Genomic DNA, 27,405 nt, shown 5'->3' on the forward strand with positions numbered 1-27,405 from the left:
CCCGCCCCCCGTTGGGGGCGGGGCCGCTGCTCCCGCGCGCTCCGGCCCCTCCTCGGCCACACAAAGGCCCGTCTCCATGGCAGCCGCGCGGGCCGGAGCGCAGCGCGGATCGCCGCTTGGGCGCCATCGAGCCTTGGCGGAGGACGTGCAGGTACCGAGATCCCGGTTCAGGGCCCGCGGGGCGGGCGCGCTGGTCTGGGGGCTTCGCCATTAGCACTGCTCCGCCCGGCCTGCTGCGCTCGGGGCGCGGGGACGCGGGGCAGCTGCTACTCCGCCGAGGGTAACTCGGGCCTTGGCCCCGTCCATGTGTCGGGGCTGGGACTGGCCGCTCCCGACCCACTGTCTTCCAGGGCGAGGGCTGCGGTGCCGGGGGGAGGGGGTCTGGCTCAGCCGAGAGTCCCCAGGGACCCCTCCCGCCGCCTGTGTCTCTCTAGAGCGTCTTGCTCCCGCTCTGATTCCCCAGGCTCCCTCCCCACCCATGCCCCCGTCTCCAGCCGCCGAGATCTGAGATCTTGGCCCAGGGCAGAGGTCACCCTGTTGTGCCCGAGCTCACGCACCCGTCCACCCAGCCGCGGTTTCGGGGTGGCCAAGCCCCGCTCTTCCCGGGGGCTGGACCTGTCGGCAGGCCGGGTAGCCCCCACGCTCCCTGGGACTTTCTGTGAGGAGGGCTTGGGCTGGGCCTGTCCAGGCTGGAAAGTGGTGCAAGGCTCTGGGCTGGGACCAGGAGAGGCCCGGCCCTGGGCCTGTTTCTCCCCAGGGCCGGGTTGGACAGTTCCTGTTGTGTTTTGTTGGTGTGGTGTGTGGGTGGACACGCTGCGGCCCGGGAAGAACTGGGCAGTGCTTGGGCCCTGCACCTCTGCATGCCTCTGGAAGGTAGGCCCTTTCCACCCTCTGTGCTCAGGCTGTGCCGGTTTGGGGGGTCCCTGGCCTCAAGAGCCCCACAGCTTCCTGCCAGAGGGCTCCTCTTCCCAGCAACTTGGAAAAGGAGTGAAGGGGTCCCTCTGGGCCCACCATGGCTCCTGGTGGGGTTCAGGACTGAGGATGAGGCTGGGCCTGAAAGCTGGTGGAATGTTCTGGGGCTTGAGGGGCTCTCTGGGGAGGTCCCCTCTCCTGTCTAACTTCAGCCCCTGCAGTCCCAGAGGTGGGGGTCTCAGCCCACCCCTTTGCCCAGATGTTACCCCAGTTTGGAGGAGGAGCTTTCGGAAGGCCTGAGAGTTGGACAGAGGGTGGGACGGTCCCGGAAGGGTAGGGTCAGCAGGGGCCAGGCCCAGCCTGCTGGGTATTTTTGTGGCATGACAGCTTTGAGGAATTCCCAGAGAAGATTGAGCACAAGCAGGTGGGCTCAGCCGATCGGAGCCTCTCATCTCCTCCCACCATACTTACTGGGGGCCCAGTCTGAGGATGGGGGGACGCCTGAGGTCTGACCAGGGGTTCTTCGCCCCAGAAGGGGAGCGAAGTTACTGAGAAAAACAGGGTTTGGAATTCGAGTCACCCTCCCCCACCGGCCGCCTGCCAAAAAGGAATTATTTTGGATTATCCAGCCGTGTCCAGCCACCCAAGGGGGGAGGCTGCAGCCTGGGAGAGAGGGACCCACTTCCGGGGCCATGGGGCGAGAGCCTCAGGAGGAAGAGGCGGCGAGTCTGGGCAGCTCCCCCCTTCCCCCCAGGCCCTTTCAGAGGCTGCTCAGACCGGTCCGAGGCGGGGCGGGGTAGGAGGGGATGCGTCACCCTCGGGTTGGAGAAAGCCCAAGGTTGGCCCCAGTAGGCCTGTGGAGCCAGCTTGGGGGAGACTGGGGGGCAGAAGGAGCCCTGGGTCCTAGCCAAGGGGCCAGTGGGAGGACCCCCTTCATCCCCAGAGGCCTCGGAACCATGGCCTTGACCTGGGCGCAGGGCCAAACCTGTGGTCATTTACTCACACCCTGTGCTTCCCAGAGATGACAGGGAGCAGGTACAGGTGACTAAGGCTGCTCGGGGTGGGGCACTGGGGTCTCCCGTGGGCACCAAAGCTCAGGCCATCCGCCTGCCCCTGACCGACCCACTGACTGGCGGCCAACATGCACAGCCTCGTTCCAAGCTGCCCTGACTGCCCAGCTCTCGCCCCTCGTACAGCCCCACTTGGATTTGGGGCCGCTCCACGGGTGACACAGCCGAGGGTACTGAGACCATTAATGAGGCTCTGCCGGGTGGGCTCCCCGGGTCCCGGTAGCCCCGCAGGGATCCCTTGGGGGAGTCAGAGCAGAAAGCTGGGCCGAGTGCAGGAAGCCCAGGGGCCTGGCCCCTGGCCCAGGCCAGTGGAGCAGAAGAGATGGGATTGGAAGGCACTGGGGTGGGCTGGCAGCCGGGTGAGGGTCCGTATGGCACAGCCCCCTCCCCCAGGAGCCGTTCCAGGACCTAGGCCATTCTGGAGGCATCAAGGGGTCCTGCTGCCTAGCACGTGCCTGATCCCGGGGCCCCAGCCAGTGGTTGTCTCCAGGGACGTAGGTGTGGCATGGGGTGCCCTGACAAGGGGGGCCGAGGGGCCAGGCCCTCTTCCACCAGGGCTGTCTTCCTGCGAGCGGGAGGTTCTTATCCATGCCCTGCCTCAGACCTTCTTGCTGTAGCACCAGGGCCCCTGGCCTCCTGGCCTGGGAATGAGCTTGTCTTCCCTGCTGAGCTGCCTTGGACTAATGCCAGGAAAGCCGGGGGCCGTGGTGGGGGTCGGGGGAGAGGGGGCTGTCCTCCAGGCCTGGCCCATCAAAGCCAGAGCATCTCCCAGCCTCAACTGCCTCTGTGAGGTGGAGGCAGCAGGTTCAGGGTGAACAGGTTGAGTCACTAGTGGGGGGTGGGGGTGGGGGCTGGGCAGAGTCCCTCTCCCTTAGGCTAATGGCTATTTGTGTTTGGGGTGGGGCCTCCAACTAATTGTCTTTGGTCTCAGACTCAGGGCTGGGGAAGGTAGGACCAGTGGCCTGTCTTTGGCCGAGGGGAGCAGCGGGGCAGGGGTGGGGGGCAGGGTGGCACCTTTCCTTCCCTTTTCTCTCCAGTTCTTCCCCATGGTGGTTTCACATCCTAGACAGGCTCCTGCTTCTTCCCCTCCCGGGGAGGGGGTTTGTTGAGGCAAGAACCCAGCCGTATCCCGGGCTCCCCTCCGGCTGTCCCACACTTCCCCACGCCTCTCCTGCACCTGAAGGGCTGGGCTGGGCTGGCTGCCTCTGTGGTTCCGTCTGCCCCAGGGCCCACTCGAACGTGGCTGGCATTACTGTGCTCTTCATCAGCCCTGTGGCCTTGGCCAGGCCTGGCAGCCAGGCTGCTCAGAGGACACCTGCAAGTCTGCCCAGGCCCAGGTGTGACCCCACAGGCTGGCCTGGACCTGGAGCTGGGATTTCTGTCTACCCTCCCTGTCACCCTCTCAGACACCCTTCCCACCCAGAGATGGCTCACCGACCACGGCCCGCCCTCCACCCCCCCACCGTGGCTTCTGCCCACCTCAGTGCCTGGGACCCAGTGGGCTGGGCTGGGACCTGGGGTGTCAGGGCCCAGTTTGGCGCCCCCACCCCCTCCTCCTCCCCTGAGATTGTGTAGCTTCTGAAGGCTGGCAGTTCCCCATCTGGGTGCCAGATGGGTCCTGGCCCAGGCGGGGCGGGGGCCTTGGAGACCGGAGGACAGGGGCCCTTTGGGGAGCAGTCTAGGTTCTGACCCCAGCTCTGCCAGCAGCCCCGCCCTGGACACTTCACTTCTGGGTGTGGAGGCCACACTCCTGGGTGCCACCTGCGGTCCCCTCGGCAGTTCCCACGAGAGCTCTGGGCCGGCTGAGAGGCATGGTGGCAAGTAGACCTCGGCCCCAGCCGGGCCCCTCCTCAGGAAGAGGAAGAACTCGGCAAAAGGGTTTGACGTCCGCCTTGCAGGAGGCACCTGTGTCAACAGAGCCGGCAGGCTGGCGAGGCTGCTCCCCAGCAGGGGTGCCGCTGGCCCGCTGGCCTTCCGCTCTGGCCTGGGGGCTGGGGCCTTGCTGGGGGCACCTCCTCCAGACACCCTGCTGCGCAGCCCTTGGCCGACGCTGACCCAGAGGTCACAGCCTGGGAGCACTCTGGCCGTGTGGGTGACGGTGGGCAGGGACGACTGCCTTGGTGCCCACCTGGGTCTTTGAGTACTGGGCAAGGGGTGCTGGGTGGGGCCGGGGAACAGCCCCGACGGGCCAGGGATCGTGGCTGTGTCTTGGAATGCAAGGCGCCTGTGGCGGTGGTGGGGCAGAAGCCATGGCGGGATGGGGCGACCTGGGCAGTGCAGGCCGAGCTCAGGGAGGTAAGCATGAGGCTCCAGCCCTTGTGGGTTCTAGCCCCCCACCCCACCCCGGGGTGTCTTCAGAATCGGGGCCCCAGCTTGACCCTGCTCCCCCTCAGCTCTGCAGAGGCTCCCCAGCTTGGCCTGGGGGCTTGGGGGCATGGCCTGCCCACCCCATCTTGACATCTAGCCTGATTTAGGGGGCTGCCCTCAGGCACCTCAGGACCCAGGAGAGGATGTCAGGATTGGGGATGGGAGGCCCAGGAGCAGGAATTGGGGAAGGCCCGGGCAGGCCTGTCTCCCAGGCCCAGCAGGTCCTTCCTGGAGGTGGCCTCTGGCTGCACCCCTGTGTGTGGCAGCTCATTGCTGAGTGACCCGCCGGATGGGGAAGGGGAAGGGCCTGACCCCAGGGAGCTGGGGCTCCTTCCTGGGTGCCCCTTGAGAAGGCAGGGTTCCTGCTCCTCCCATGCAATCCGAGCTCTCTGCCTCCTCCACAACCCACCAAGGGGCGTTTCCCCTCTTCACTCGGAGCTGGGGCCTTTCCTCGCTGGGAAATGTTAGTCTCTGACCTCCCGAAGTGTGGGGCTCTGACCACTGTCCCACCAGCCAGGCCTCCAGACCCTGCCCAGCACCCCAAGTACCTCACTAGGTCCCCAGCATCCTCCTGACAGGAGGCTGGCACTGTCCTCTGTGCTTCTCCCTCTGCCCCCGCCGTTCCCACACGTGGTCCCTCCCTCCAGGCCAGCTCCCAGCACGCTCCCAGCACAGTTCTGTCAGGTGGGGCCCCTGGGCATCCTGGGCTGACCCAGCACTGGGACTGCCTAAACCCCTCCCGCCCACAGCCTCCCACAGTCCAAGTGCCTGGGTCTGGGGTCCTTCCCTTGGCTCTCTGCCCTGGGGACACTCTCGGGGGGTGGGCAGGGCCCCCATTGCCATCACAGACCTGTGTGCCTGCACACGTGTGGTCACGAGGATGTGAGTGGGGGCTGGCATGCCAGTTTGGCACAGTTCCCCAGGCTAATTGTGGGGTTCGGCTGTGATGGAGGAGGTGGGGCCGGGGTGACCGCTGAGGTGCTGACAGCCTGACGGGGAGATTACAGGCCTCGTTCGCTCCTCACTTGCTTGAGCCCTTAACCGTCAGCCCCTCACGCCCACCCCTGCCTCCTGCACAAGGCCCAGGAAGGGGGCTTTGGGGGGGGGCTGGTTCTGGGCCAGCTGCAGCCACCGGAGCCTCAGGCTGCCTGGCAAGCAACACCCAGCCAGCTGGGAGGTGAGCCTGAGAAGGAGGAGACCAGTGTGGGCCACTCCGAGGTGGCGTGGGGGCCAGCGGGCAGGGAGGCAGACACCATGGTCCATGCCTGTTGTCGGGCCCCCAGTTGCCCACAGGACTGCCCCCAGACTCCCAGCTTGCATGTGGGGGTAGGGGCGCTCAGCTAGGCACACAGGCGCCCCGCCCCTTCTGTGGCTGGGCAGCTGGCTGAGCGGCCTCTTCCCCAGCAGTGGCCAGAGGAGGCCTTGGTTCCTGCTGCGGATGGCCTGCGGTGCCCGCCCCTCCCCGCTCTGGCGCCAGCCCAAACCTGGCCCCTTCTGTCCTCTCACCCGCTCTTCCTGCCCCTATCAAACAGGACTGTGGGTGAGGTCATCTCCAGGTCCTGCCTGGAGGGCCAGCCCTGCACACCTGCCTCAGGGCCAGCTCCCGAGTTTCATCCTTTCCACCTGCTGCTCCGTCCGAACTGCCGCCGCTGTGTGCCCGGGCCCCTCCGGCTACTGGGGCCCCTCAGGGGCTCCTGGACACCAGAGGGCTGCATTCCTGTCCCTGTCCAGGGCACAGCACCTTGGGTGGCACTCGGGAGGTTCTGAGGAAACTTTGGGCTGAGCGGATGGGACAGGTCACCAGGCCCCAGCTTCGTGTCCCTCGTGCTCATGGGGAAGTGGTGGGGGGTTCTGAGCTGCAGAATGTTCCGACCCAGGCAGGGGAGGGCCACGTGGAGCAGGGACACCAAGGAGGGGGCCCATGCTGTGTCCAGGTAGGACACAATGGTGGCAGGGGCTGTTAGGAGAGAGGTGGGCCTCCAGTGTGTTTGGGGGACAGCCATCAGAGTCTGTGGAACCCACCTTGTCCTGAGGAGGCAGAGTCTGGGGTGGTGGGCGGGGCTCCCGGGGTTATTCTTGAGTGACAGATCAATGTACTCAGACCTCCTCCCAGGCTTTTCTACGCCACCTTGCCACGCAGTCAAGCAGCGATGGGGACAGGAGAGTGGCCCAGTGGCTAGCAGCGCGGGTCCCAGTCTGGGTGGTCACAGTTGTCACGGTGGCAGCAGCTGTCACAGACAGAAGGAGGGCCACTCCTTTGGAGACACCTGAGCGCGGGAGCTCAAAGCAAATATCCTCGCTGGCAGGACCTCAGCGCTGGGAGGGGCGGGGCTTTCTGGCCCAGGCCCAGCTGGCGCTGGGGTCGGAGGAGCCGGGGTCTCCGCGCTCGCTCCCCGTCTCAGGCCTGGGACCTTCTCACTGCCCCCCGCTTGGGGCGGCTTTTCACGCTGGGACCCAGAGCCTGGACGGCAGGGGAAAGCTGACCAGCCCTCCCCAACCGAGGCTGGTGGGAGGGGGCGGTGACACCCTACACCTGGGAGGGGTCCTGTGGGAGGCTCTGGTGGCGCTGGCGCGAGGCACAGGCTAGACGTCAGAGTATCCCTAGAGCCCCGCCCAGCCCCACCCGGCTCCTGAGTGGTGGTTGGGGAGACCTTGGCCTTCCTCGGGGTAGGTCAGGTCGCGCACGCAGGCCTGGGTTGTGGGTCCCGCAGGCGGCGGCTGGGGCCAGAGTCGTGCGCGATTGGCTCCCAGTGGAGGGCCGAGCCCCGGGGCTGACCCTGGGACCAGGGGCGGAGTCGAGAGGCGTAAGGCAGGTAATGGCTGTCGGGCGCTCCCGGGTGCCAGACTCCAGGTGAGCGCGGTGCGGGGCTGGTGCCCTGCGCCCACGTGGCCGCCGCGCCTTCCTTCTTAGTGGAGGTCCGGCGCGTCCCGGGGTCGCTGGTGAGGCTCGCGCGGCGGCCACGTGCTCCCCTCCGAGTGTGCGGCCGGGTGGGGGCGGCGCCCCGAGAGCCACCGCGGCCCCGGGTCGCTCCCCGGGGAGTCTGGTGGCGCCGGCGCCGGGAGGGGTTCTGCCACCCGGCCTGTCGGGAACCCGGGCGCAGGACCGGCCTCCCTGGCGGGGGCGGCTTCCGGCGCTGAACTGCGACCCGGGCCACGACCCCACTCGCGCAGATAGCCCCCCTCCTCACCCCCCCCATCCGGCGCTGGTTTGGAAAACAGCCGAGGCCCGAGGTGTGGGCTCTGGGCTGTTTTGTCTCCTCCGATTTGTTTTGCGCTCCTGGCTAATTGCAGATTTGCATTTTCGTCGCGGGAACTGAGGCCGGGTCCCCAGGCTGCCAGCTGCTCCGCGGGGGAGGGGCGACTCCCGCTTCCCTGGGGCTCCGCCGCCCGGGCCAGGTGGCCCGGGGCCCTCCTGGGGAGCACCCGTCCCTACCCTTCTTGTCCGGCTTGGCCCCCTCGCCCCTCCCCCACTCGCAGGTCTTTAGTGGCCGCCGAGGTGCCGGGAGCGCCCCCAAACACACACACCACGGGGGGGGGGGATGCTGTAGCTGCCCTTGCCTGCCCCCGCCCCTCCCTGGCCCAGCCTTCACCTGTCTGCTGGTCCTGAGTCCCCACGGTGGCCTCTGGCTGCCCCTGCTGGAGCCCTCCTTCCCCGGGCCTGCCGCTTGCCGCCGTTTGGGTTGTGATGCTGGGAAATCGCGCCATCTGTGTTTGGACATAGTGGCGTGGAAAGCACCCCCGGCTGGAGCCTGGACCCTGGAGCGGCCCTCCCGGTGCGGGGAGACCTGAGGAAGGGGGCCGCCGGCAGCCTGCCTCCCTGGACCCTGGTCTGGAGTGAGGACTCGGCCCTTCCCGCTGGGCACCTCCGTGTAGCCTGGCCCGTTGGGGTGGGGGTGGGGGTGGGGGCAGGACCGTCCCATGCCAGGGGCCTGGCCGCTGCTGGTTAGAGGAAGGTGGGACATGAGGAGGGAGCCGCGGCCTAAGCGACTGGCCCCTGGCTCCTACTGGTCCCCAGCGGGTCAGGGCTGCGGAGGAGAGGCCCTGCCCCCCAGGGCTTGGGCAGGGGGTCCATGCCACTGTGTGGGTGGAGTTTGGGGACCAGGTGCAGGGGACTCAGGTGCTCTTGGTCGCCTCCCCTACGTGTCTCCCAAGTGGTTGGTGGGGCTCAGACCCATAAGGGCTGGATCGGGGGTTTAGACCTTGCTCACAAAGGGCCGGTCGTGAGAACCAGAGACCGAGAAGGATGAGTGACAATCTGCAGGGCCCACGGGGCCAGAGTCTGAAGGCTCTGGGGCCTGAGTGGGGGTTTCCCCGGAGACACAGCAAAGGAGCCACACAGTGACATCTACGCCTCCTGCCCTGCGGACACTGCCACTCGGATTTCCACACATGGGTCCCTTGGGCCGTGAGGCTGCTCGTTGAGGCCGAGCTGTCACTGACCCTGGTTGCACGAGGGGAGACAGGGCAGAGCCTAGCCTGGCAGGTAGCCCATGAACCCAGGTAGAAAATGACAGAGCTGGGGTTTGAACCCAGGAGCCTGGCTGCGAGCTCTGCTCTGAGGCCCCCATGTGGGGCTGTGGGGGGTGGGGTTGGGGCGACCTTTTGAGAGCTGGAGACAAAGCCTGGCTCCTGGTGGGGGACGGAGAAGGTGGGAGAGCCGGGGGCCCGGGACTGAGAGCGATGCACCTCGAGTTAGGACAGCCCCAGGATTCGGGGCTGAGGAGGGAGGGGTCCGGGTTCGGTCTGTGGGAGGTGTGGACTGGAGGAGCTAGGTGTTGGAGGGCTGAGCAGTGGGCCCAACCTGGCCCGGTCCCAGGTGGGGGAGGGGGGCATGTGAGGGCTCAGGGTGACACCCTTTGGGAGAGACTGGCCTCCTTTGGCCTTGCCTGCCGTAGACACACCGCCAAGGTCATGGGCCAGTGGAGGGCTGGGGACAAGTACAGGGGCATGCGGAGGCCGACCTGACCTCCCCTTTGAAGTGGTCAGGTCAGGCCGACCTGACCTCCCCTTTGTGCTCGCCCTGTGCCTTTCAAGTGCCGTGCACCTAAGGAGCTCAGCCTCCACCTGCTCCTGCCGCAGCCCCAGGCAGGCCGGCCCCAGCCTCCTGACCCGAGGCCTTGCGGTTTGGCCCCAGGTTTGGCCCCAGGTTGCCGACGGAGAGGCCTCTGCTCCTTTCACAAAGGCTGCCTGGAGTAGGACAACTCTCAGCCTCCACTCCGCTCCAGGGGTCTCTCCTGGGACCCTCTGTCCAGGTTAACCCTCTCCTGCTCAGCCAGGGGCTGAGGAAACCAAAGGGATTTCCTGCCGCAGAGAAGTGCTGCTGTCGCTGCCCTCCTTGTCCCCTCTGGCCCCTCTGGCCCCTCTGGCCCCCCTGGCCCGGCCACAGATCCAGTGCTGCTCCCCAGGGTGTGGGTGGGGGGTGAAGGGTGGCTGTGTTGGGGGGTGTAGGCCAGTGGGGGCTGGGCCTGGCGGAGGGGTGGCACCACATTGGGGGTAGTGGCTGAGCCTGGGTGTGGGGAGCTGCGACAGGCCAGGGGAGGCTGCGGGGGTGAGGGGCGTGTCCTTGAGGGCCCACAAGGCAGAGTAGAGCTGGAGGGGATGGGGGCACAATCTTGATTAGTGTCTCTCTACTTAGTCAAGTAATGAATGAATACATTATTAAAATTTTCAGAAAGCGGCAAACGAAGTCACTTTGCCGCCCCAGCTCCTCCTCCCTGTCCCTCGGGCGTCACCACTGTTTTGTTTGGAGGAAGGGAGCTTCTAGAGCAGCTCCACAACTGACCCCTGTGAGCCCGCAGAGACACCTGTGGACGCACCGAGAATCCTGGGCCCCGGCCATCCTGGGCGCCGTGGGGGTCAGTGTGGACCACCCGCCAGCGTCGCTCCTCGCTTGGATGCTGAGTGGTAGCCAGACTTTCAGTGTCATAGACCAGGCTGAGAAGTATCCTTGGACAGGTCCTCCCTGTGGGTGTACTTGGGTGTTTATCCGGGAGAGGATACAATAGCAAGCATTGCCCAGTGCTACAGTGTAACAAGCTCTCCTGAGGCTTTTCCTGAATGAATCCTTTCGTCCTTGCAAACCCCTGGGGGAGCTCACTGTGACTGTCTCCATTTCACAGATGGGGAAATGAGGCACAGAGAAGTTAAGTAATTTGCCCAAGATCACACAGCTAGTAAGCAGAATTGCAGGGGTCATGGGTGTGCACATTTTTTAAAAAGCAATTTTATTTTAATCTGAGAGATTCTTGTACGTACCTACTTGTAAAAGGCGGAAAGGGACAATAGACTGGTAATAATAGCAAGGGGTTGCTTCCCCTTTTCTGCTTTTTTGAGCAGAGGAGAGAAGAGAGTGTCAGGCTTGCCCTCTGGAGTTGGGGTGTATGCACCCCAGTGGGGTGCTGCTCTAGAGGCATGGAGTAGGCAGAGGAGGTGGAGGGTCTCCTGCCCCAGGATGGCACAGGCCGGTGGGGTCCCCAACATGGAGCAGAGGAGGCAGGAGGAAGCAGGCCAGGCTTGCGGTGAGACCACTGTCTCTCCTTTGCTTCCTAGAGGATTTGGGTGCCAGCAGGGAGCAGAACCTGAGCTGGGCCGCTGGAGCGTGGTGAGTGGGGGCTGGGCCCCACCGGGGAGGCAGTGGGGGCTACAGCTACACGGGCAGCTGGGGGTGCTTTTCCCGGGCTGCGTGGTGTTGGGGCGCTGGTCCTGCCAGGACCCGTGTGGGCATGGCTGCTCCGACCCAAGAGCCATGCCCGTGGGGGCCACTGCCAGGCCCCCAGTTCCCTGAGCCAGGTGTTGCTTGGGTGGAGGGTTCTGCAGGGAGACTGGGCGGTGTTTGGGCACTGGAGCACTGGGTTCTGGGCCATCTGGGCTGGGAATTTGGGCTTGGTGGGAAGGGGCGCCTGTCCAGACGCTTTCTGGGCCAGCAGCAGGCTGGCGTCAGTGTGGCTTCTTGGAAGTGCACCTCCGGACGGTCCTCTGGCGCCCCTGAGGAAATCCCCGCTGCCCGCTACCGGGTAAGCAGAAGTCCCGCCACCTTCAAAATAGGAAGCGTCCATTCCGGGAACTCCAGCGGCAGGAAGCTTAGCTGGCAGGTCACCCTTTGCTCCTGGGCCTGGCCGGGCAGGTCACTTGAAGCTTTGTTTGCTCAGGAAGTGGAGGACAGCCGCGGCCTCTAGAGTGGGACCCTAGTGCAAGGCCCTCCTGCCAGCCTGAGTGGCCTGGGCTCACCCATCTGGGCGCTGGAGACACTCTCTGCCCTCCTGCCTGAAGCCCAGAGGGTCCGTGGGGCAGGGGGCCCGGCTTTGGCCCCGTTCTGCTGCGGGGGCGGGGGGGCGGTGCTGGGCAGTGGGTTGGCATCTGGGCCAGCTCCTTGGCCACACAGGAGGTACTCACTGGGCACACAGGGTGGCCAACCCTGGGGCCTTGGGTGAGTGGACCGTTGGCCAGAGAAAGCCCTCAGCGTTCTCTTCACGCAGCAGTGCTGCGGCTGTGTGGGCCGGCAAGGCTGGGGCAGGCCCGGGCCAGAGCCAAGAGCTCTTCCAAAAGGTGGGTGCCCCCCGGAGGTCCCCCACTTGGTTGGCGTTGGGTTCACATTCTGACCCTGCACTTCAGACCAGCAGAGGGACCTTGGGACCTTCCAGACTGCTCAGGGTGGCCGGGTTCTGGCAGGTCTGGCTCCGCCCCACCGCCTGCCCCGCCCCTGCCGCCAGAGCTCCCTCCCAGGCCGGGAGAACATTCCATTCATTCCCGGCTCCCTGGGCCAGAACCGCAGCCAGCAGCCAAGCGGCCAGGGTCGCCACTGTGACTGGGGCACTCGGGTGAGTGGGGCCGGGCAGGGAGGGCCAGCCCAGTCTAAAGGCCGAGGGACCTGGCGGCACCCTGCTGCCGCAGAGTGGACTTTGGACCCAGGCGAGCACGCGAGGGAGGCGGGCCTTCTCCTTCCTTGGGAAGGCCAACCGAGGAACTGCCCGCTGGTGCCCTGAATCCAGGGCTGCTCCTGGTCACCCCGTGGTGCGCAGAGTCTGAGTCACGGGCTTCCCAGCCCCCGTCTCGGGGAATTTCCCCAACTGCGCCGTCCTCTCCCCTGGATAGGCATCCGAGCCCAGAGAGCGTCCCAGTGGCAGGGACCCCTCCCGAAGGACTGGCCATCCTGCTGCACAGCCCTGAGGGGCTTGTGACATTGTTCTGACTCTGAGCAAAGCCACCGTCTCCTCCCCACCCAGGCGCCTCCTCTGACTGCCCTCCTTTGGGCCCCCTTCTCCTCTCCCTGCCCAGCCTCTGCCTGCAGGCAGTCGGGCGCCTTCCCGGGTCCCTGCCGTGTACCCTCCTGGACCACCCTCCTGCTAGCCGGGGTGCGTCTCCTCTCCCAGCGATGGGGCAGGAACTGCACTCCCCAGGGCAGTGTGGGGCTCTGCGCAGAGGCGGGAGCTGCCCAGCTGCGGGGGCTTCCTAGAGAGGCCCAAGCAAAGAAGGAAGTTGGCTTGCTGTGAGTCGCAGGGTCCCTTCCAGCAACCGCAGCTCTGCTCAGAGCCAGTGCCCCAGGGAAACCTCCCAGCCACAGAGCGTTCCCATTGGCTTCCTTTGGAGGTGATGGATGGACGCAGGCGGGGACAGCGCTGTCAAAGGGCGGTAGAAGAGCAATTGTTTCTGGAGGGAAGGGGTGCGCCCAGGGGTGCTGTCTGAGGCTGCTGCAGGGGGTGCACTAGCTACTCTGGAGGTGCAGGCCGGGCCTCTCCTCACCCTCCACTGAGCTCATGATGGTGTGTGCAAGGACCTAGGTGTCAGGCCTGGCATCCTGGGGCTGCTGCTCGTGCCAGGAGAGGGGAGCCTGTGGGGGCAGCAGGGGGCGCTGGTGAGGAGGTTCTGGCCAGGACAGGTGGGGTGCTGAGGGTGAGGGCGTGGGGGACTGCCCCCAGGTGGAAGAAGAGGCCAGGGGCAGGGTGGCCCTACCTGAGTTGAGGGAATTTTGTGTGCTTGGGACCACTTGTGGACCCTGGGATCCATCCTCCAGTTTGGGGACTCTTAGGCCCGCCTGGGCCTCAGCAGTTCATCCCTCTCACACGGTCACGCTTGGGGACCTGAACACATGCAAGGGGACGGTGCTCAGGCAGACGCCCTCACACAGTCTTGGCCCTGCAGGTGGTGCCCCCACCACGGACTCCGGGGTCTTTGGGTTTTCCGTCGCAGGCCTCGTAGGTTCAGCTGCTCCCAGCAGACCCTGGCTGGGTCATCAGGGGGAGGGGGGAGGGGCAGCAGGGCCAGGCTGTGGCCGAGTGGCCCCGGTGGGTGTGTTGAAAGCATGAATGAGTCTCAGCTCCCTTTAGGCTGCAGCTTCGGTTTGCTCCGAGCTTCCTGCCAGATGGCTCCGGGTGCCAAGAGTCAGGTGCAGGTCTACCTGTTTGCATGTCCACGGCTGGCAGTCAGCCTGGCCCTCTGATAGGGCTTATGCTCTGGGGAAGGTGCCCCTCAGACCACCTGGAGCTCTCGGGGGTCACGGGGCGTGGGGTGTGCCTGGGAGACTTCTGGAGCAGGCGCTCTGTTGCCTCGGAGGCGGGCCTGCTGGTGCTTTGAGAACCTGGAGGTAGACGCCAGGCCACAGTCCTCCGGGCGGCCACAGCTGCACCTGAAGCACAGGGTGCAATCCCTGGTGGCCTCCTCCTGGAGGGCCGGGGACGGTCTCCTTGGTGATGGGGGGGTGTGGCCACACGTGGGAGGCAGGGAAGGGACTGGGCACTCGGGGCTCCCTGGGAGGCCTTGCGCCTCCCCGGCCTGCGTTCTGGTCCTGCAGGTAGGGTCCAGAAGTGGGGGCATCTGGGGCGACCCATGAGGGGGGACCCGCCAGGCTGGGCCTCCCTGACCCGCCCCTTTCCCCACAGGGTGCCGGGGGTGATGGCAGTGCCGCTCTGGGCCCTGACCCTGCTGGGCCTGGCGGGTGCGAGCGCGGGCCTGCAGCCGCCCCGGAAGTTGGACTTCTTCCGCAGCGAGACGGACCTGAACCACCTGGCCGTGGACGAGGCGTCGGGCATGGTGTACCTGGGGGCCGTGAACGCACTCTACCAGCTGAGTGCTGAGCTGCAGCTGGAGCAGCAGGCGGCCACGGGCCCGGCCCTGGACAACAAAAAGTGCACCCCGCCCATCGAGCCCAGCCAGTGCCATGAGGCCGTGATGACCCACAACGTCAACCAGCTGCTCCTGCTGGACCCGCCAGGGAAGCGCCTCATTGAGTGTGGCAGCCTCTTCAAGGGCATCTGCGCCCTGCGCTCCCTCAGCAACATCTCCGTGCGCCTCTTCTACGAGGACAGCAGCGGGGAGAGGTCCTTCGTGGCCAGCAACGACGAGAGTGTGGCCACAGTGGGGCTGGTGAGTGCCCCCCACCCTGGCCTGGAGCGCCTGCTGTTCGTGGGCAAAGGCAACGGGCCACACGACAACGGCGTCATCGTGAGCACACGCTTGCTGGACCGGGCCGGGGCCCGGGAGGCCTTCGAGGCCTACAGTGACCAGGCCACCTACAAGGCCGGGTACATGTCCAGCAACACCCAGCAGTTCGTGGCCGCCTTCGAGGACGGCCGCTATGTCTTCTTCGTCTTCAACCAGCACGACAAGCACCCGCCGCAGAACCGGACGCTGGTAGCGCGTGTGTGCAAGGATGACCCCTACTACTACTCCTACCTGGAGATGGACCTGCGGTGCTTCAGCCCCGGGGACGGCTCCGCCACCGCCTTCAGCACCTGCCTGGCAGCCTCTGTGGCCACATCGGAGGCCGGCAGGGTGCTCTATGCCGTCTTCACCAGGGAAGAGCAGAAAGGTGGGGGTTCTCATGCAGGCCTCTGCCTGTTCCCTCTGACCGAGGTCAATGCCAAGATGCAGGCCAACCGCAATGCTTGCTACACGGCCCCCTCGAAGGCCAGCCGGGACACCTTCTACAAGCCCTTCCACGGTGACATCCAGTGTGGCGGCCATGGTCCGGTACGTGGCCTCAGCAGTTCCCTGCGGGCACGGGCCCGCACGTAGCTGCTGCCTGCTGGCAACTCCCAGCCCTTGCTGGCGGGTGAGGGCCAGGTGGGGGGCGGACGTGGGCAGTGTCTCTGTAGTCGGGTCCGCACCTGTAGGGCCCTTGCTCTTGGGGATGTGGGCAGGGCCAAGAAGGGCTGGGAGCCCTGGTGGGGAGAGGCCTCGGCAGGTCGGAGGGGTCTGTGCCCACTCTTGATGCCACGGTCCGCAGGACGCCAGCCAGAGCTTCCCGTGCGGCTCAGAGCACCTGCCCTACCCACTGGGCAGCCGGGAGGGCCTCTCAGCCACGGCTGTGCTGCAGCGCGGAGGCTTGAACCTGACGGCCGTGACCGTGACCTCCGAGGACGGCCACACCATCGCCTTCGTGGGCACCTCTGACGGCCAAGTCCTCAAGGTGAGGCCTGGAGCGGGGGCAGGCCGGGAGCGTGAGGGGCTGCCTTTGAGTGAACGCCGCCCTCACGCCCCTGCCCTCACGCCCACAGGTGTACCTGGCGCCGGATGGCAGCTTCGTGGAGTACGGCTCCATCCCCGTGGAGATCAACAAGAGGATCAAGCAGGACCTGGTGCTGTCTGCAGACCAGGCCAGTCTGTACGCCATGACCCAGGACAAGGTGGGCCTTGGGGCCCTGGAGGAGCGGCTTGCTGGCTAGCTCCTCCTCTGTCTGTGCTGCGTCTCTGGTCCCGCCTCAGACCCACCCTGGTGGGCGCGAGGGAGCAGTGCTCTGAGTGGGCTTTCTCAAGGGTGGACAGAGCAGCACGGGCCTCATGCGGCCCCTGTGAGCTTGACCAGTGGGGACACAGGGCAGCCTATCAGGAGGCTGCTGCAGGAGCCCTTTGGGCTTGCCTCAGGAGGACCACGGCACCCAAGGGCACCTCCCAGGGATTTGGGTCAGAGGGCCTGGACTGGAGAGTGGCGGGACCCTGGGCACCACAGCTTCCTGGGATCCAGCACTATGGGTCCTGGGAGAGACAGTCACCGGGCCAGGGCCACACAGAGCCTGGTGCACAGCTGCTGCCCGGGGCCCTTGTTGGCTTTTAACAAAGGCTCAGGGATACGGGTAGGGGTCAATCCAGTGGCCCCAGGAAAGGCTGGGGCCCGAGGGTGCCCCTATGACTATGGTCCTGTTCACTGCCCCACTGTCCCCAGGCGTTCCGGCTTCCCGTGCAGGAGTGTCTGAGCTACGAAAACTGCACACAGTGCCTTGGCTCCCAAGACCCCTACTGCGGCTGGTGCATCGTGGAGGGCCGGTGAGCACCGGGGCTGGGGGCTTGGCCTACCCTGGAATGAGGGGTGGCCCCGCCCTGGGGCGGGCAGGTGCCAGGGCTGAGGCTGCCTCCGCCCCTGCAGGTGCACCAGGAGGGCTGAGTGCTTGCGGGCTAACGAGAGTGGACACTGGCTGTGGAGCCGCGGGGAATCCTGTGTGACCGTCACTGGGGCCCATCCACAGAACATGAGCCGGCGGGCCCAGGGGGAGGTACGTGGCCGACTGTGGAGGGGTGTAGGGCGGAGGAGGGCTGTGGCTCCAGCTCTTGGGACGGGCAGGAGACCCCCCACAGCATCTCGCTCCTGGCCTGGGCTCCGGGTGCTAAGCCTGAGGCCGGGGAGTCTCCCAGCTCCTGTGTGCCCTGTCCTGGGAAGGTGGGGGTGACGGGGTCAGGTACTGGTGCCCCCTCCGGGGGTCAGCTCGCACATGAGCAGGGCCCTGCTGGAGAACTCGTCACGGGGCTGGTGCTGGTCCCCTCCCCCCTCAAGGCTGGGCACAGGGGTCAGGACTGGGCAGCATAGACTGCATGGCCTCCCCCAGGTGCAGCTGACCGTCAGCCCCCTCCCAGCCCTCAGCGAGGAGGACAAGCTGCTGTGCCGCTTCGGGGACTCTCCGCCTCACCCCGCCCTTGTGAAGGGCGACGTTGTGGTCTGCAACTCCCCAAGCGCCGTTCCCAGCACACCCCCCGGCCAGGGTGAGGCCTGGCCTCCACCCTGGGCACTTGCTCCTTCCTCTACTGCGGTGTCGAGTGCCTCACCCATTCATTGACCTCTCCTGTGGCCCTGTCCCCGGGGTGGGGGGGGACACGGGCTGAGGTGGAGGGAGGGCAGAGGCCTGCAGGCAGTTGGGGCTCCGGGTGCCCAGAGCCCTGCGGGCTGTGCACCGTCGCACCCCACCCCTCCCTCGGGCCTCCTGAGCCCTTCCATGTGCTTCCCTGTCAAATCTCCTCAGTGCTGTCCCCCCCAGTGGCCTGGCTGGGTAAGTGGGCCGGGGCAGGCGCCAAGCCTTTGTCCCCTAAGCCTTCAGGGCCAGTGACGGGAGTCTGCTGGGCAGGTGGGGGCCATGTAGTGACGTGCGGGGACCTGGCGGGCGCTCTGCCCCAGACACCGAGGAGCCCTGCAGGGAAGGTGCAGCGCCCTGGGGGCTGATACCTGAGCCACCATCTGACGGTGGCTGGCAGGCCTGTGGGACCAGGTGCACGTCAGTGGAGCCCCTCCCCTCCGGGGCCCTGCACTGTCCAGCTCAGATTCTGTGCGTGATGGCCTGTTGGGCGCTGTGACCCGACGAGGACCCAGGCTGGCAGAGGCACAGTTCCAGGCCCTCCCATCCCCCCACCACCACCACCCTGGAGACTCTCTGTGCTCTGTGGCCCCCTCCTGACACCTTCCCCATCTGCCACCTGCAGACCACGTGGCCGTGGACATCCAGCTCCTCTTCCAGCACAGTGGCATCTTCCTCACCTCCCACCAGTACCCCTTCTATGACTGCCACGAGGCCACGAGCCTGGCGGAGAACCTGCCGTGAGTGTCCCTCCTGCCTGCCCCCGGTGCCCCCCACCCTGCCCCCACCACAGGCCCCGTAATCCCTGCTGCCCTCTCCCCAGGTGCATCTCCTGTGCCAGCAGCCGCTGGACCTGCCAGTGGGACCTGCACTCCCACCAGTGTCAGGAGGCCTCGAGCAACCCTGAGGAAGGTGTTGTGCACGCTCACATGGTGAGGGGCCACGAGGGCCTTGGGGGAGCCTGGCTGCCTGGCCGAGGCCCGGTGGCACCTGACCAGCCTCACTCTACAGGAGGACAGCTGCCCCCAGTTCCTGGACCCCAACCCACTGGTCATTCCCATGAACCATGAGACGGAGGTGGCCTTCCAGGGCGAGAACCTGCACACAGTGCAGGTGGGGCTTCCTCAGCGCTGCCCCACAAACCGGTGTCTGGGATGCTCGGGCCCCCTTGCTGGGAACAGAAGGAGGCGAGAGGTCCAGGGCCACATGGGGACTCTCTGGCAGGCCTTTTGAGAACTCCCACAGGGGAGAAGAGGCAGGGCCGGGTGGCTGAGGGGCTGGGCAGTGAGTGCCACTTTGCGTGGGAGCAGCAGGTCGCTCACGCTAGTACCGTGGTGGGCTGTGTCCAGGAGTGTCCTGGTGGTCTGGGGTGGGAGTGCCTAGCTGGCCCAGGGGGTGTGGGGCATGGACTGGGCGTGGACAGTGAACGGTGGGGCAGGAAGGCCTGACCTTTCCCAGATGTCCTCACTGCATGGTCTTGCAGGGCTCCCTGCTCGTGGGCAGTGACTTGCTCAAGTTTGAGGTGCCGGTGAGCAGGCGGGAAAAAGGGACCTTCTTCTTTCGGACCCCAAAGGTACAGCTCCCAGGGTGGGCAGAGGAGGCTGCTGGGCCCCTAGGGTGGGCCCCAAGGGCAGCTCAGTGACCTCCGGGAAGAGACAGCAGGGTGGCTGGCTGGGCAGGATGTCCATGTCCTGGTCTTTCGGAAGCAGAGTGATCTCTGGTGTCTCCTGAGGCTCCAAGCCCTCCCCTGCTGCTCCTCAGCTAGGAGGGGACCACGTGGCCACCCTCTAGTGCTCGGGTGGCAGCACAGTGCCGTGTGTCCCTGCATGTCCCCCCAGCTGTCCCACGACGGGAATGAGACGCTGCCCTTGCACCTGTACGTCAAGTCCGACGATGACAGAAACATCGACAGCAAGCTCCAAGGTGGGCGGGTTGGGTGGCAGAGCCAGTTGGCACGTGGAAGCTGGGCGGGGAGGGGGTGGCCCCGCTGACCCCGCTGACCCCTCCCCTTCTACAGTGACTCTCTACAACTGCTCCTTCGGCCGCAACGACTGCAGCCTGTGCCTGGCTGCCGACCCTGCCTACAAGTGTGTGTGGTGCGGCGGGCAGAGCGGGTGTGTGTACGAGGCCCTGTGCAGCAACGCTACCTCCGAGTGCCCGCCGCCTGTTGTCACCAGGGTGAGCCCAGGGGCCGCCCAGTGGGGAGGGGAGGGACCCTAGCCGCGCCTGGCCCACCCGTTGGGTCAGCTGGGCTCTGCCGATTTCAGATCCAACCGGAGACAGGCCCCCTGGGTGGTGGCATCCGCATCACCATCTTCGGTTCGAATCTGGGGGTCAGAGCGGATGACGTCAAGAGGGTCACTGTGGCTGGCCGGAACTGTGCCTTTGATCCGGAACGGTACTCTGTGTCCACCCGGTGAGTGGACAGCCCACGGCCTGGGCTCCGTGGGTCGGGTCAGTCCCCACCCTGGGGAGCCAGGAGCAGGCCCTGAGGGCGTGTCCTCCTGCCGTCTGCTGCCCACCAGGATCGTGTGTGCTGTAGAGGCCGCAGGGGCACCCCTCACGGGGGGCGTGGAGGTGGACGTCAACGGGAAGCTTGGCCGCTCGCCACCACACGTCCAGTTCACCTACCAGGCAAGTACTTGGTGCCCGAGGACCAGGAGGGTCTTGCCGGTGGGGACAGATATGGGTGGGCTGTGCCCTGGCTGCCTTTTGGTGACTGTCAAGGTCAGCAGTGGGGCTGCTGCCCCAGCCCTAACACCAGTGCCCCCCCCCTCCCCTAGGAGCCCCAGCCCCTCAGCGTGGAGCCCAAGCAGGGGCCACAGGCAGGCGGCACCACGCTGACCATCAACGGCACCAGCCTGGACACAGGCTCCAAGGAAGACGTGCGGGTGACCATCAGTAACGTCCCTTGTAATGTGTGGGTGTCACCTGCAGGCCAGTGCAGCTCTGGTCTGCCCCAGTCCCTGGGAGGGGGGTGTACTGGCCGTGACCCTAAGTGCGTCCTGTGGGGCAGGGCCACCATCCTGGCCAACCAGCCCTGACTTAGTCCGGGGCTCGGTGGTCCCAGCACGTGGGTGACACTGACCGACCGGCAACCCGCACCTCCAGGACGCAGTTTGGGGCGCAGCTCCAGTGTGTCACCGGCCCCCAGGCGACCCTGGGGGAGCTGCCTCTGAAGATCTACTATGGGGGCTCCGAGGTGCCCAGCGCCGGAATCACCTTTGCCTACCGCGAGAACCCAGTACTGTGGGCCTTTGAGCCCCTGCGAAGCTTTGTGAGGTGTGCCCCGCCCCATCCCGCCCTTGCCCCCTCTCGAAGCCTCTGGGAAACCCCACTGCACTCCGAGATCAGCTCCCTGTTGGAAAACCTGGCAGGCAGGCCGCCCGGCCCCAGTCGGTGGCAGGTGCTCCGATCACTCCCTGCCCTGTGGCAGCCACACGCTCGGAGACCTGTGCGGGTACCCAAAGCCGGAGGAGTTGGGTCGGGGACTCCAATCCCACCCTCCATGTGGCCCACGTGGGGTGGGGGGCTGGCCCCACAGGGAGCCTGCGCTGGAGCTGGCTGGGTCCCTTTGCACCAGCTGTGCTCACTCAGGCACTACCCCCCCCTCCCTGGCAGTGGTGGCCGCAGCATCAATGTGACTGGGCAGGGCTTCAGCCTGATCCAGAAGTTCTCCATGGTGGTCATAGCCGAGCCCCTGCAGCCCTGGCGGCATCAGCGGGAGGCCAGACCCCTGGAACCCACGACGGTCAGTGCTGCTGCAGGCGGTGGACTCAAAGCCAAAGCTGGTTGCGGGGGTCCAGCTGGGGAGGGACGGGGCCTGTGCCTAGTGGCCTGACAGCCCGACCTCAACCTGCAGGTGGTGGGCACAGAGTACAAATTCTACAACGACTCCTGGGTTGTGTTCCTGTCCCCGGCTGTCCCTGAGGAGCCCGAGGCCTACAACCTCACAGTACTCATTCAGATGGACGGTCACCGCGTCCTGCTCAGGACTGAGGCCGGGGCCTTTGAGTACGTGGCCGATCCCACCTTCAAGAACTTCACAGGGGGCGTCAAGAAGCAGGTCAACAAACTCATCCACGCCCAGGTGAGAGCCGGCTGCAGTCCCGGGTTCAGGGTCCTGAGCAGCCAGCCGCATGTGGGGAGGCCGCCCAGGGTGTGGACCGAGCTGGTCCAGGTGGACCTGTGTCCTTCCTGGTCCTGTTGACCCCACCCCGCCACCACAGGGCACCAACCTGAACAAGGCCATGACGCTCCATGAGGCCGAGGCCTTCGTGGGTGCCGAGCGCTGCATCATGAAGACGCTGACCGAGACCGACCTGTACTGTGAGCCGCCGGAGGTGCAGCCGCCTCCCAAGCGGCGGCAGAAGCGAGACACCACGCTCAACCTGCCGGAGTTCATCGTACGTGCGGGAGCCGACCGGGCTGGTGGGGGGGGGGGGGGCCGGGCNCCGACCGGGGGGGGGGGGGGGGGGGGCCGGGCTGTGCCTCCTGGCGCTGTGCTGAGCTCTCCCCTCCGTGCAGGTGAAGTTTGGCTCTCGGGAGTGGGTCCTGGGTCGCGTGGAGTATGACAGCCGTGCGAGCGAAGTGTCTCTTGGCGTCATCCTGCCGCTGGTCATACTGCCCATGGGAGTCCTCATCGCCCTCTTTGTCTACTGCTATTGGTGAGCCAGTCCTGCAGCCGCGGTCCCGCCCCCACAGCCGCGGCCACGCGCCTCCTGCTCGCGCCCCCCCACCCCCACCCCCACCCCCACCCCCACCCGCTCTCTGGCCACGCCCCCAGCACTGCCCCTGGGAGGGCGCAGGCCGGGTCCCAGGAGCCTCAGGAACCTCCGTGTGCGCAGGAGGAAGAGCCAGCAGGCAGAGCGCGAGTACGAGAAGATCAAGTCCCAGCTAGAGGGCCTGGAGGAGAGCGTGCGTGACCGCTGCAAAAAGGAGTTCACGGGTGCGGCCGCGGGGCTCGCGGGGAGCGGGGCGCCCGAGTGGGGGCCTGGGAAGCGGCAGTAGAGGGCGAGGCGTCAGCGGCGCTGTCCCTCCAGACCTGATGATTGAGATGGAGGACCAGACGAGCGACGTGCACGAGGCAGGCATCCCCGTGCTGGACTACAAGACGTACACCGACCGAGTCTTCTTCCTGCCCTCCAAGGACGGCGACAAGGACGTGATGATCACGGGCAAGCTGGACATCCCTGAGTCCCGGCGGCCCGTGGTGGAGCAGGCCCTCTATCAGTTTTCCAACCTGCTCAACAGCAAGTCCTTCCTCATCAATGTGAGTGGGCGGGGTGGGTGGCCAGGGCCAAGTGGCTGGGCTGGCTGGGAAACGGGCGCTGACGGGCGGCGCCCCGCAGTTCATCCACACCCTGGAGAACCAGCGGGAGTTCTCGGCCCGCGCCAAGGTGTACTTTGCGTCGCTGCTGACGGTGGCCCTGCATGGGAAGCTGGAGTACTACACCGACATCATGCGCACGCTCTTCCTGGAGCTCATGGAGCAGTACGTGGTGGCCAAGAACCCCAAGCTGATGCTGCGCAGGTGTGTGGGGGCGGGGCGCGGAGGCAGAGCACCTTGTGTGCTGAAAGAGACGGGTGCAATGCGTGGGGAGGAGCGACAGCAGGGGTCGCATCCCCGCTGGTCACTGACTGCCCCCCTCAGCATCAGCGCTCTGTAGGATGCCTGGACAGGGCCGACGCAAGCGGGCTGGGCACTTGGTCACTGGAAGCTGGGCGTGGGCATCCTGTTGGGTGCCTGGCCAGGGAGGCTGTTCTGGGTGCTCAAAGAGCCAGCTGGACCAAGGGGCACTGCAGGGTCTCTCAGTGCCAGGCCTGTCTGCACCTCCAGGTCTGAGACAGTGGTGGAGAGAATGCTGTCCAATTGGATGTCTATTTGCCTGTACCAGTACCTCAAGGTGGGCTCCACGCGGCTGGCCTGGGGGTCGGGGCTCGGCAGGGGGTGTTTCCCAAAGCCAGTGACCCAGAAGCACCTTGGGGGGCATGGTCAGCCCCCCACCAGAGGCTGAGCAGCCCATGTTGCTCCAGGACAGCGCTGGTGAACCTCTATACAAGCTCTTCAAGGCCATCAAGCACCAGGTAGAGAAGGGCCCGGTGGACGCTGTGCAGAAAAAGGCCAAGTACACCCTCAACGACACAGGGCTGCTGGGAGACGACGTGGAGTATGCGCCCCTGGTGAGCCCCGCTGCCTGGTTCAGTGCTGGCGGGAGGCCCCACAGGCAGTGCCCCGGACCTGCTGCCTGCATGGGTCGGGCCAGGCTCTGCTGAGGGCACGACACCCCTCACGGCAGCCCATGCTACCTGCTGAGAGGGCGTGCCCACCGCGCCTCCGCTCCGACCTGCTGAGCCAGGGCCTCCAGGGAGGCGAGGCGAGGCCAGGCTGGCCAGGGTGTGTGTGGGGAGCTCCAGGCCCGCCTCTGGTCCTTCATTCCATGTCCCCTTGCAGACGGTGAACGTGATTGTCCAGGATGAAGGGGTAGATGCCGTCCCTGTCAAGGTCCTCAACTGCGACACCATCTCCCAGGTCAAGGAGAAGATCATCGACCAGGTGTACCGCACGCAGCCTTGCTCCCGCTGGCCCAAGGCGGACAGTGTGGTCCTCGGTGAGCGCAGGGCCTGTGTGCCCCACTCCTTGTGCTGGTTGGGCGGGTGGGGTCGGGGGCGGCTCGGGAGCCCTGCCGGGCGCTCTGTGGCTGGGTCCCAGGAGCTTGGCTGTGTTGCCCCGCAGAGTGGCGCCCTGGGTCCACCGCCCAGATCCTGTCAGACCTGGACCTGACGTCCCAGCGGGAGGGCCGGTGGAGGCGCATCAACACCCTCATGCACTACAACGTGAGTGCGGTGGCTCGGGGCCAGGCTCTCGGTGGACTGAGGGCTGCGGGGTGAGGCCAGCCCTCACAGCCTGGCCGTGTTCCCCAGGTCCGGGACGGAGCCACTCTCATCCTGTCCAAGGTGGGGGTCTCCCAGCAGCCTGAGGACAGCCAGCAGGACCTGCCCGGGGAGCGTGAGTCCCTTCCTCTCCCCTGTTGTGTCTGGCCCCTCGGCGTGGACTCGTGTCCACCTCGACGTGCTGTCTGGGGGCTGATGCTCTGGTGCCGACCCTCAGTGTGTGCCCTCCCACAGGCCATGCCCTCCTGGAGGACGAGAACCGCGTGTGGCACCTGGTGCGGCCGACGGACGAAGTGGAGGAGGGCAAGTCCAAGCGCGGCAGCATGAAGGAGAAGGAGCGCACCAAGGCCATCACAGAGATCTACCTGACCCGCCTGCTCTCGGTCAAGGTGGGCAGAGGGTGGGCAGGCAACAGGCGGCAGGCAGGGGCAGAGCGCTGAGCACCCCCTCCCCGCACGGGGCAGGCGGTGGGGGCAGAGCACTGAACCCTCCCCCTCCCCCCACAGGGCACACTGCAGCAGTTCGTGGACGACTTCTTCCACAGCGTGCTGGCTCCCGGCCTCGCGGTGCCGCCTGCCGTGAAGTACTTCTTCGACTTCCTGGACGAGCAGGCGGAGAAGCACGACATCAAGGATGAGGACACCATCCACATCTGGAAGACCAACAGGTGGGAGTCCCTCTGTCCCACCCCCTGCCCACCCACCATGTGGTCCCAGGGGCCCCTCACCCGCTGTCTCTCTGCCTCAGTTTACCACTCCGGTTCTGGGTGAACATCCTCAAGAACCCCCACTTCATCTTTGACGTGCACGTCCACGAGGTGGTGGACGCCTCGCTGTCCGTCATCGCCCAGACCTTCATGGACGCCTGCACGCGCACAGAGCACAAGCTGAGCCGCGTGAGTGGCCCCACGGCAGTGGCCTGGCAGGGGCAGGAGGGCCCGCATGGGGCGAGCTCATGGGAGAGCCGTGGCTGTGCCGGGACGTGCCAGGGGTTTCGTCTGGGAGTGGATTTACGCATGTGGATCTGGGGCTCAGAAGGCAGGTGCAGGGTAAATGGGGTGAGGGGGACAGAGCCTGGGAGGGTCTCTATGGTGGCCAGGGACCCCTGTCCTTTTCTCCCTCTGTGAGGACCGTATTCTTACACCAGCAGGGAAATTTGAGTTTTGCTACAAATGAAAACTGAGGGCAGCGTGGCAATCCGGTCAGGTCCAGCGGGGCGGGGTGCTGCCCTCCTTCTCCTGATCCCCGGAGCCCTGCTCCGTCCGGGTTCGTGGGTAGGGACACCCAGCAGCCCACCCTGGCCTGGGCATCACTTGGCTCTGACTCCACAGGACTCGCCCAGCAACAAGCTGCTCTACGCCAAGGAGATCTCCACCTATAAGAAGATGGTGGAGGAGTGAGTGACCCCACCCCCACCCCCACCAGGCGGGGCCCCGGGAGGAGCACCCTGTTGGGCAGCTTTGGGGCTTGACCCTGGGACCCACTGCACCCGCCCTTTCCCCACAGCTACTACAAGGGGATCAGGCAGATGGTGCAAGTCAGCGACCAGGACATGAACACGCACTTGGCAGAGATTTCCCGGGTGAGGGGCCCTCCCTCGGGCAGCAGACTGTGTTGCAGGGAGAGGGGTGTCGTGCCCTCAGCAGAGAGGCCAGTGGGCTGATGCCTGTAGGTGGCCACGCATGCACTTAGTGGGGGGTCAGCTCTGGCCACAGCTGCCGTGCAGCGGCATGGATGGGGCGCCGTGTCAGTTCGAGGCTGCGGCCCTGTGTCTGCCTGCACCCCTGTCATGGCCCACTGCTTGCTCTGCTGGGGGACAGCCTCCTGCCCTCCCTTGCCCTGGATCACGCTGCCCCCTCCGCAGGCGCACACGGACTCCCTGAACACCCTTGTGGCCCTGCACCAGCTCTACCAGTACACACAGAAGTACTACGACGAGGTAGGCGGTCCCGTCTCCCCGGGGGGCCGAGCCAGGCAGCCCCCTCCCCACCTGGCATCTGACACCAGCCACCCTCAGATCATCAACGCCCTGGAGGAGGACCCCGCTGCCCAGAAGATGCAGCTGGCCTTCCGCCTGCAGCAGATCGCGGCTGCACTCGAGAACAAGGTCACAGACCTCTGACCTCCGGGCTCCGCCACCTGGTCTCGGCTGGGGCACAGGTGGGTGATGCTCGATGCCGGCACTGGGTGGCCCTGGGGAGCGAGACCTGGGTTGTGGGCCCCGCCCTCCTCTCTCGCTGGCAGAGGAGGAGCCCCCGCAGGGCGTGCGAATGTGGGTACGTGGGTGCAGAGGGCACCCCGCCTCCATGTCGGCGGCAGCCACGTGGCGTCTCTCCCCTGCGCAGCAGTGCCCGGCGCCCTCCAGCACCAGCTCCTCCTGAAGAACCAGCACTGGGCGCCGTCTCCGAGTGGAGTCCCCTGAGCTCCTCGCAAATGTGCCTTTAGCCCCCGGCGCCACTGTGTCGCCAGGGGCAGTCGGGCCTCAGCCCCCTGAGCACCAGCAGCCGCCTCAGACACCTGGGTTTGGCCTGTTTGGGGGGTCTGAGTGCCTGCAGCCCCCAGGCCCTTGAGCCCAGACTGCCCACCTGCCCGGACGGGAGGGGAAAAGCGGTACGATGCCTTTCTGACCTCACCTGGCCCGCTCTGTGGGGCCATGGCGCCCTGGGCGGACTCTGCGCTGCAGGCCTCACCTCAAAGGTCACGCTGGATGTCAGACGTCGGGGCCCAGGCGGCCAGAGGGGACCCAGCAGACTTGGGGGCCTGGCCTCAGCCTGTCAGACAGGCCGTCCTGGAGGCTCTGCCCTGTCTGGGGGGCTGGCAGCTCAGCTAGGTCACCCCCACCCTTTTTGTAAATCTTGTTAATTGTAAATCAAATACAGCTGTGTTTTTCATTCTGCTGGTTGGCTGGGTTCTTCCTGCTCACGGCCCAGATGCTGTTCATCCCTCAGACCGGAGATCTCACCCCTCAGGTGGGCTGGTGGGCTTCACCGCCCTAGTCCCTCTGGGCCAGGCCGTGGGGGGTGGGGGTGTGCACACGCAGAGGCCACTGTCCCCACAGCCACGAGCTGAGTGGGGTCCACCCCGGAGGGAGGTCAGGGGCTGGGAGGT

General features: G+C 66.2%; 1 protein-coding gene across 2 annotated transcripts; it reads left to right on the top strand.

Annotated features, from left to right (window-relative positions):
• PLXNB2 (plexin B2) lies at positions 1 to 27,193 on the top strand. Of its 2 annotated transcripts, XM_037048984.1 has the most exons (38): positions 1 to 151; positions 10,899 to 10,950; positions 14,225 to 15,314; positions 15,571 to 15,753; positions 15,842 to 15,970; positions 16,507 to 16,607; positions 16,708 to 16,834; positions 17,165 to 17,318; positions 18,030 to 18,144; positions 18,228 to 18,336; positions 18,416 to 18,517; positions 18,888 to 18,977; positions 19,243 to 19,327; positions 19,422 to 19,582; positions 19,672 to 19,820; positions 19,930 to 20,038; positions 20,188 to 20,324; positions 20,516 to 20,686; positions 21,026 to 21,155; positions 21,267 to 21,494; positions 21,634 to 21,810; positions 21,932 to 22,071; positions 22,252 to 22,352; positions 22,447 to 22,676; positions 22,756 to 22,937; positions 23,244 to 23,310; positions 23,441 to 23,587; positions 23,859 to 24,015; positions 24,141 to 24,241; positions 24,329 to 24,413; positions 24,533 to 24,687; positions 24,805 to 24,965; positions 25,046 to 25,193; positions 25,629 to 25,693; positions 25,804 to 25,879; positions 26,162 to 26,236; positions 26,315 to 26,457; positions 26,643 to 27,193. In XM_037048984.1, exons 3-37 carry the CDS (start codon positions 14,238 to 14,240, stop codon positions 26,417 to 26,419), a joined length of 5,529 nt encoding a protein of 1,842 aa, XP_036904879.1. In that variant the 5' UTR covers positions 1 to 151; positions 10,899 to 10,950; positions 14,225 to 14,237; the 3' UTR covers positions 26,420 to 26,457; positions 26,643 to 27,193. The 2 variants fall into 2 exon arrangements, with proteins under 2 accessions (XP_036904879.1, XP_036904886.1); XM_037048991.1 differs by lacking the exon at positions 10,899 to 10,950.
• The last annotated feature ends 212 nt before the right edge of the window (positions 27,194 to 27,405 follow it).

The sequence above is a fragment of the Sturnira hondurensis genome, unplaced genomic scaffold (assembly GCF_014824575.4).
Source record: "Sturnira hondurensis isolate 20B ecotype Veracruz unplaced genomic scaffold, ASM1482457v3 Scaffold0000780, whole genome shotgun sequence".
Taxonomy (NCBI): domain Eukaryota; kingdom Metazoa; phylum Chordata; class Mammalia; order Chiroptera; family Phyllostomidae; genus Sturnira; species Sturnira hondurensis.